This window comes from Pogona vitticeps, chromosome 2 (assembly GCF_051106095.1).
Source record: "Pogona vitticeps strain Pit_001003342236 chromosome 2, PviZW2.1, whole genome shotgun sequence".
Taxonomy (NCBI): domain Eukaryota; kingdom Metazoa; phylum Chordata; class Lepidosauria; order Squamata; family Agamidae; genus Pogona; species Pogona vitticeps.
The window spans coordinates 161,684,733-161,693,521 of record NC_135784.1 but is presented as its reverse complement, the minus strand read 5'-3'; the positions used below and the strand labels follow the sequence as shown (position 1 = coordinate 161,693,521).

General features: G+C 48.0%; 1 protein-coding gene across 2 annotated transcripts in view; it reads left to right on the top strand.

The window, feature by feature from the left end:
* Window positions 1-636: 636 nt before the first annotated feature.
* The window catches only part of PRKCA (protein kinase C alpha), a 264,506-nt gene continuing 256,353 nt past the window's right edge, over window positions 637-8,789 (top strand). The window contains exons 1-2 of one of the 2 annotated variants that reach the window (XM_072991026.2): window positions 637-2,161; window positions 8,342-8,373. In XM_072991026.2, the coding sequence (XP_072847127.1) occupies window positions 1,989-2,161; window positions 8,342-8,373 (205 nt within the window). In that variant the 5' untranslated portion in view covers window positions 637-1,988. The remainder of the gene's footprint in view (window positions 2,162-8,341; window positions 8,374-8,789) is intronic. The other variant, XM_020811192.3, reaches the window with a different exon arrangement.

The following is an 8,789-nucleotide window of genomic DNA, read 5'->3' as shown; positions in this document are numbered from 1 at the left end:
TGGGAATGCGTCTGATCCCTGCCACCCAAGAGGTAGCCACAACTGAGCAAATGTAATGAGCAACTCATCTCAGGCTGATGGGTGTTGTAGTCCAAAACCTATGAAGAACCGCTGGCCACCCTAACCTGAAGCTGTCGCTCTTAGGGCCCCAGGAATGTGTAGGCGTTTGTAATTCAGTTAGAGGATCTCCTGAAGGTGTGGCAGAGAATTCAAAGACCCTCACAAGCACGAGTCTGGTTTTTTTTTTCCCCTAAGCGTTCGTCTCCATACGGAAGAAAGCCTCCCGATTCAGCGCCGGCCCCTTACGGGCAAGGGTCTAGACTAGAGAAAGGGGCGCGGGGACTGCTATTGCGCGCCCGGAAGAATGTCTGCCAATGCCTGGTTCTTGAGCTTCCCCCGTTTCCCTTTCCAGAGAGTGGGTTTGGGTAGGACGAGGAAAAGGCGGGCCAGGGCTGCCCTCCGTCCTCACGTTCAGATTTGGAATGAGGAGTCCCTGTGCGCAATCCCCGACTCGGAGTCCTGCCCTGAGAGCCGCGGCAGCCAGTTCCTTCGCCCTGGGTCTCTAAATCCAAAGCCACGGCCCCGTCAATCACGGGCAGAGGCGCGGCATTTCGCCAGAGTGGTTTGTATCGGGGGAGCGTGAAGTGAAGCAACAGGTTTGGGGCGGGGACAGCGTGAGGCAACAAGGGAGTGCGAACCTGCGTGCGTGGGTGTGAGAAAAGGCCGCGCTCCTTAAGTCTTAGGGACTCAGTCTTGCAAGACGCGTGTGGAGCCGGCGCTCTTCCTCCTACAGGCTGGTGGCGTCACGAAGGGCTGTGGCACGAAGCAGACGACGTGTTTCTTCTGCTTCCGCTGTGTGGTGTCCGCACAGGGGTCGGGGGAGGGTTTTCGGGTATTCGCTGAGGCGCGGCCAGAGCCGGGTCTTCGTAGTGCGACACCCAGACAGCACAAAACGGACCCTGTGGCGCCATGGGCGCGACAGTCTGTGGCAAGCGCTTAGCCTCCGGTTGGCAAGCAGAGCCTGGAGCGAATAAACCCCGCGAGCTGCTTTCAAACAATCCTGAGCCTCAGACACCTCGAGCGGGAATACGTCCTTCTTGGAAGCGCTGGCAAGGGTAGTGAAACGTAGGAATGATGTATTCGGGCCGCTTCTCACCAAGGCACAGTAAGTCCCTGTTGAATTCAGCGGGACTTCGGAAACAACACGCCTAAGGTCTCGGTGGTAAAAAAAAAAAATGTGACGCCATTGTGCCTGTGGCTGAAGAGCGCCTCGCACCACGTCGCCTCTCCCTCACCCGGCTCACTTATTTTGAAACTGAAGCAGCAGCGCTCGGAGTCCCCGTGTCCGGGGGCGGGGGGGGGGACGGGCGTGTCTCCTCCACGCCTCGAGCGCCACAGGTGAAGCCCGCCTCATTCTCGGGAAGTACTTCGCCTGGCGCGGGGACGAGGCGGGGGGGGGGGGAAGCAAAGACAGGCCCATTTTTGGCGCGCATCCTCAACCCCCTTTCGTCCCTCCCTCTCTCCCTCCTGTGGGTTGGGGGGCGTGGTGGCTGCAGACAGGCTTGTTGCCCTAGAGACGGGCTTTCCCCGGCTCGCCGTCTCGCTCGCTCTCCACCCCGCTCCCTGCATCTTCCTACTGTGGCTGCCCGCCCCTCCTCTACACAACGGGGGGGGGGAGAAGGGAGGGGGAAAAGGGAAGGCTCAGGGAGCGCGCGGCGGGCGGAGCCGTCGGGGCTGGCCCGGGGAATGGGATCCTCCTCCCGCCTCCCTCTTGCGCGTGGCTCAGACGTCAGGAGGAGCCCAAGCCGGCAGGAGGCAGCGCCCATCCACCCCGCGGCCAGACGGTGGGTGGCTGCCGGACGGGGCAGAGAGGCGGCGGCGGCGGCGGCGGCAGGCGCTTGGTGGGCTTAGGGGAAGGCAAGGCAAGGCAAGGCGGAGCAGGAGAGAGCGGAGGGGAGAGGCCCGGGGCGGTCGCGCCTTCGCTGGCCATGGCCGACGTCTTCCCTAGCCCAGAGCCCGGCTCGGGTCCCGATGCGGCGCAGCGCTTCGCCCGCAAAGGGGCCCTACGGCAGAAGAACGTGCACGAGGTGAGGAACCACAAATTCATCGCGCGCTTCTTCAAGCAGCCCACCTTCTGCAGCCACTGCACCGACTTCATCTGGTAAGGAGCGCGAGCGAGCGAGAGAGCCAGCGAGCGGCCCCACCCCCCTCTCCCCCTCCCCAAATAAGGCACTAAGGCACTGCAGTGGTGGCAGCGGATGGGGGTGGTCGCGGTCGCCCCGATCCTCCTCTCCGCGCACCCCTCCTGCCTTGCCAGCCTGCCGCTGGGAGAAGCTTGCTCTTCAGTCCGACACCCCCGGGAGGCAGGCAGGGATTTCTCATCGCCCGCCAAGAACTCTTCCCTTCACGCCCTCCGGCCGCCCCCCACCCCGTCTTCAGCCCACTCGGGAGACCTTCGTCTCAGGAGGACCGCCTTGCTGTAGAAAAAGAGAGGCTGCTCGGCAAGGCCTCCCCCCCGCGCCGATGGAGGGATTTCTTTCAGGGCGCCTCTGGATATCTTGCTGAGGAAGCCCACCGCACACGGTCTCCCCAGAGGTGGGGCGGCGGGGGCCTCTTCGTTCCCAGCTTGTGCCCTGGAAAAAGCTAGCGTTCCCGCTCTCTTTCTTTCTCTGTGCTTTCCTCCTACAGAGAGAGAAAGAGAAAGAAAGAGACTCCTCTCTGCGTGCAGTTCCTCCTGCCGGGGCCCTCCCTGTGGGTCAAGCTACCCCTGCTAGGGCTATCCCAAGAAGAGAGCTTGGGGGCGCTCCATCGGCTTCCTCTGGGGGATCTTTGAGACTGTCATTCCACAGAGGGAGACCCAGACAGTGTCACTGCATGGACACCTCCCCCTGGTAGTATAAGGCAGCCCCCCTCTCTCTCGGTGTGCCATTCAGATACTCCTCCGAGATCATCTTCCAGATTCCTTCTTTCCCGGAAACCGGCATGCATTCATCTTATGCTTAATAAAATTAATAGTCTTATGACTGACCATAAAAATCTCACTGAATGCATCATTTCATCATCCCCCATTATCCACAGTCTTCTCTGAATAACAGTCTGTCAGGACACCATCTATCCACTACACTAACTACCAGTTGTGTTGGGCTGCAGGAAGCCCTGCTACTCTTAGGTAGCATGGCCATTGCTGGAAGTTGTAGTCGAACACATGCGGAGTGCACCAGATTGAGGAAAGCTGCACTACATTCACAAGATCGATGATCGTCTCTTTTCAGCCCCTTCTGTTGCCTTGCAGCAAGAAAGCTGGACTAGTAAAAGTGTGTCCCTTAGTGGAAGCTGTTGTGTGAGAGCCATTGCACTCACCAGGACCGCTTCCTAGTTGTTTAACAGGAACGGCTTGTTGTGCAGGGCTGAGAGAATCTTGACCTGCCGAAATTTCGTCTTCTGTGCAGACATGAAAGTTATAGGAACCTTGTCTTCATTTGCATGTGGCCACCCTGTTTGACCTTTTACTAACCACCTTGGTGAAGGGATCCCACAGAAACAATTCTTATCCCCTGCCTCCAGTCCATGGAATTGGTGAGCAACTTGTTAACAAGCTAGAGATATCCTTTGTTACTTTCCCTGAATTGCTGCAGAAGCACCAAGAGAGAGAGAGAGAGAGAGAGAGAGAGAGAGAGAGAGAGAGAGAGAGAGAGAGAGAGATCAGTATATGTAGCTTCAAGCCAGATCATCCTTGTCTCTCTTCTCTAAATGTTGTGGGATTGCAACGCCTAGAATCTGTGAGGGTGGGCGATGGTGGTTGAGGCTTCTTCTAGTAGTGGACGTTCAACAACACCTGGGGATGCAGGTTCTCTTGTCATTCAGCTAAAAGAAGAAGCCGCAGTGTTTAATTTCTGGAAGCAAGTGCATGGTCAGTAGTACTAGGGACCTCCCTGCTTCCCCGTCCCTCAAGGTGGTCTCTTAAAAGAATCCGTTTCTGCCAGCAGTAGGGCTGTGCTTCCTACAAGTGCTTTGTGAATGAGAGCTACTTATAAATCACTTTCACCTTGAAAGACACTGCCCTCATTTTGGTCCCTCCAGGAAATTTTTTTGGCAGGGACACAAATTTTCTTTCATGAGAAATTGCTGCTTGTGCAGCATTTCTGTCCTATCATAGGAAGCCATCTGCTCCTCATTCCATTCTGCTCACTTGATATGGTAAGGAGAAGAAGAAGCTTATGAAGAGTATCCTGCCGAACTGTGATGCCAACTTTATCCAGCAAGACTTCCAACTTCAAGCAAATCTCTTTTTTAGATCGTGCTCTACTTAAATTCTGATTAGCCACCTGCCTTGGTTTTTTTTTTCTTTTCAGCTCCTTCACAGCTTCTTGTAGGCATTTTATTGCCACACATATCCTCTCATTCCTTTCTCTGCTGAACAGTCCTTTGCTACCACATTAATTTCCACCATCACACATGCATACCTACTCCCCTTTGATTTTGACATGGTCCATAGTGTATAATCAGTTGATTAAAACCTGGAATTCAGAGTCTTATGCTAGAGAGTGAGATAACGATGCACTGTATAGAAGGGAGAGGGCAGATGTTTTGCTAAGCTGTCCCACTGGTTCCTTTCTAGCTTGTTTCCTGCTAAGGGCCAAACTACACAAATGCGAATGCTTTGTGTGTGCATGTTTTTACGTGTTCTGTATGTCACAAAACAGCCAGTGTAATGTTCTGATGAGTGTATGCAGGCCTTTATTTACCAGATTCAGTGTGATTGCAGATGCAAAATGTACATCTAACCTATCCTTTAAGTAATTGACTCTGCAGATGCCAAGTATAATAATTGTTTGACCTTATTTTAGGAGAAATTTAGATGAATTTCAATACTGAGTTGACAGTTTACTCTCTTGTGTTTCCTTTTGCTGCCTCTGGAGGGCATGGGGACTTGAAAATACTTTGTAGGTAACATGCTTTAAATGTGGAAGCTCAAGAAAAAGTTTTATCCCTATGGAAAACATGAAACAGACTAATAAATAATATTTTAGAACCAGAAGAGAAGAAGAGAGTGTTTCTATTTCCTGGACAGAATACTGGTATTTCAGGTAGTGGATGTTGTGGGTGTGTATACACACACCCATGCTGTGTTACATTTCAACTTCTTGTTACATTTCGGATGGGTTGGGTTCAGATGAATTTCTGAAGGGTTGGGTCCAGATGAACTTAGTTGTCTCCACTGAAAATTAGTGGCATACATTAAGACCCACTGATTTAAAGGATGCTGAATGGAACGAATTTAAATAGGCTTTAAACCTGTACATGGTTGTGCATGTTGTCTCTGTGTCCCTGGAAAAACATGACTGGGTGTTCCTGCCTGGATTCCTGTGAATTGTTTACATTCAAATATCTTGCTTTTATTTGCATGCTGTAACTTGTTTGCCCAGGAACCAGGTTTGCCCAAGGTGTATACGCTGAATAGCCCATTATTTCCTTTGTAGTAACAATATTAGAATGGTACATTACTGAGAGTTAGGACTTTTAGGATGTAATGATAGCCAGACTTCCTTATGGCAGTATTGATTTACTCAGTATCTGACTGAATAAATCTACTGATCTAGAGGACACTTGGAATTCAGAGTTTGTTGCTAGAGAGTAGGATAACAACCTACTGTGTAAAGAGGGCAGATGGGTAGATGGCAGTTTCTATAAAATTCATGAGCAGAAACTGGAAGGGATTGTGCTTTCTCTGGTATGTGTGTCCAACAAAAAACTTGCAAATTATCTATGTGTGAGCCTTTAATGGTTTATAACAGTGGTTCCCAAACTTGGGTCCTCAGATGTTCTTGGACTACAACTCCCAGAAATCCAGGCCAGCACAACTAGTGGGGAAGGCTTCTGGAAGTTTTAGTCCAAAGCCATCTGGGGACCCAAGGTTGAGAACCACTGGCTTAGAGTGTGTGCATCTATTTGATACTGTAGTATGGGAATCTGAAAATAATGTACCATGTAAAAAGTGCCCTCAGTTTACTTGGTGTTGGCATACTGTCTTAAAGTGCAGTCTGCCTATTGCAGGGCAGTCCTACATGTATCTGTTCAGAAGTAAGTCCCACAAAGTTCATTTCAACTTCCTCTTAAGTAAGTTTGTACAGAATTGCAGTCTTAAGTCATCTTTCTATTCTCCCATGCATAAATATTGGGAAATGTGCTGTGCCTTAGGAAACCTCGCAGAGAGGAAATAAAAGATGGTGTAAATAATTGTTGCATTCTGTTAAGTCAAGTTTTTAAAATGTCATTTAAAGAAGAAATAATAAATTTGACAACTCCTAGATGCATATCCACATATGATGTCATGAAATAAAATAAGCATATGTGTCTCTGTCTTTGCTTATTATGGAACAGCTTTTTATCATCCTGTGACTTCTCTAGAGCATCATTTGCAACTGTATTGTGTAGTTAAAAATCTGGGAGAAGGTGTGTGTGTGTGTGTGTGTGTGCGTGTGTGCGTCCATGCATGCCTGTGTGCCTGCCTGCCTGCCTACCTACCTACCTATCAAGTGTAGTGTTAAGTAAGTACATAACCAGCAGATTAAGGTGGTTGGGAGAGCAAAGAGGAATCAACTGTGTGTTTTCTTTAACAAAAAATAACAATCTACTACAGTGTTTTGTTCTGATAATATATTTATTTTAAAACAATTGAAGACCATCTATCTATCTATCCATCCATATACACATACAGAGAGAGAGAGAGAGAGAGAGAGAGAGAGAGAGAGAGAGAGAGAGAGAGAGAGAGAGAGAGTACACATGGGATATTTGCATCCCTGGGGATATGAATATGGGCACCACAGATGCTGTGGAAATCCAGTCCCTCTCCCCTGAATCAGCTGCTGTACTCATGGGTCACTGTGCAGTGTGCATGGCCTTTCTCCTTGTCATTGTGCCAGTCGTAGAAGCAGCCTGACCAGCTGTTCCCTGCCTCCCTGCGCAGCCGACCAGTCCAGCAAGGAGGTGGGATGGGGAGTCTCCTCGCTCAGCTGTTGAGCAGATGGCTGCATGGGGAGGTGGAGAAGAGCCAGCCAGGCTGCTTCTCCCATTGGCATGATGAAGCAGATGATAGCTGTGTGTGCCTATCAGTGGACTGGCTGGTTCGGGAGGGGGGGGAAGGACTGGATTTCCATGGTACTTGTGGTGCCAGTATTCGTATTCATATCTCTAGGGACATAAATATGAGTATCCTATGTCTAATATACACAGTTGATTCCTCTTCGCTCTCCCAACCGTCTGAATTCACTGGTTATTTACTTATTTAACACAATTTCTAACTTTGTTTAGTAGTAAGAATTTAATGTCATAAATTCTTACTAAGGTAACAAGTAGGCAATTGTCATAGGTTAAAATGTGTGTTGTATCCTCAAATGTCTAAATCTAGGAAGAGAGGACAGAAACAAATCCTGGAAATCAGATGTTCTCTTTTCACCAGTTAGAAGTTCTCTTCTGTTTGCCATGAAAGTCAGCACCATCTGATAGCCTCCTGGGATAATAATATATTTCAGATGCTGGGGCGAACCCATAATGAATAAAGGAAATCCATTGAAATCAGTGATACTGATAGGAATGGTCAGTAACATTGACTTCTTTCCATTCATTTTAGTGAGGCTGCTGTAGATATGAATTTTGGCTTTAACCCTAAAGAAGTAAAGACAATTCATTCATTCAGTGGTTACACTAGCCTTCCTCCACTTGATGTCTTCCAGATATGTAGTACTGCAACTCCCATCTTGCTCATGGTGGCAGTCGTAATCGAGCAGAGCTAGAGGATACCTGACCAAGGGAGGCTGAGCTGTATTGCTGGATGGGCTGCAGCTCCACCGAGTTCCGATAGTCATAACAGGAATAATTTCACTGTGAATACGTTTGGCTTTTTGAATTTTCAAGAGAGTCCTTGAAACAAAATGTAGGATTGATTTCAGTCCATCTCAGTCGGTTTCTTCACTACTTCTCTGCCATGTAGTGTAATTTTTGGATAATATACTGAAGTGAGGACTTTAGGTAATTGTTACAGACTTCAGAAGCAAACCAGACATATTTGTTACATTGCTAAGTGCATCATATGGTATAAATATATTACAACATTTGCAAATTAATTATTTTGAATTGATAATTCTGAAAAGATTGAAAAAGCTGTTGCAGTCTGGAAAACTGACCCGATTCCCGGACTCAACTAAGCAATATGTAGATAGAACAAACTGTTTTGCTTTGATACTAAACCTTCTAATCACATTGCAGTTTGATATTCTTTTAATGTCAAAATGGATTTCTAGGCCCTTTTTCCAACATCTTATTTTTTTCTTTTTCTTTGCAGGGGATTTGGGAAGCAAGGGTTTCAGTGCCAAGGTAGGTAACAAATAATGTTTTAATCATCACTTCCATTTCTCTTTTAATCATTAAGTCTAGGCAGAATGTGAAAGATAACTCATGAAAGAATTAAGCATACCAGGAAGAAAAGAGTATTGAATTATCTAAAAGGATGTGTATTGTTTAATCATTTATTATCTCATGAACTCTGTGAATCATGCACAGAAGGGTTTCATTTCAGCAGAGTTTCCCAAAATTAAATGTCATGTAATCTGCATATAGAGAACTCTTTAATTTTTCATGAAAAGAATCTTTGTGGTTTATTTCGGTAAGAGAACATTTTTCTTGGTGGGAGCTGCTGTCTCTGTGTGGGTGTTCTGAAAAGTGGATTCACTCTTCACTGGTCTTCCTTTAATCCTCCAAATCCATCTCTTTTTCTCTTGTCGTAATATGCA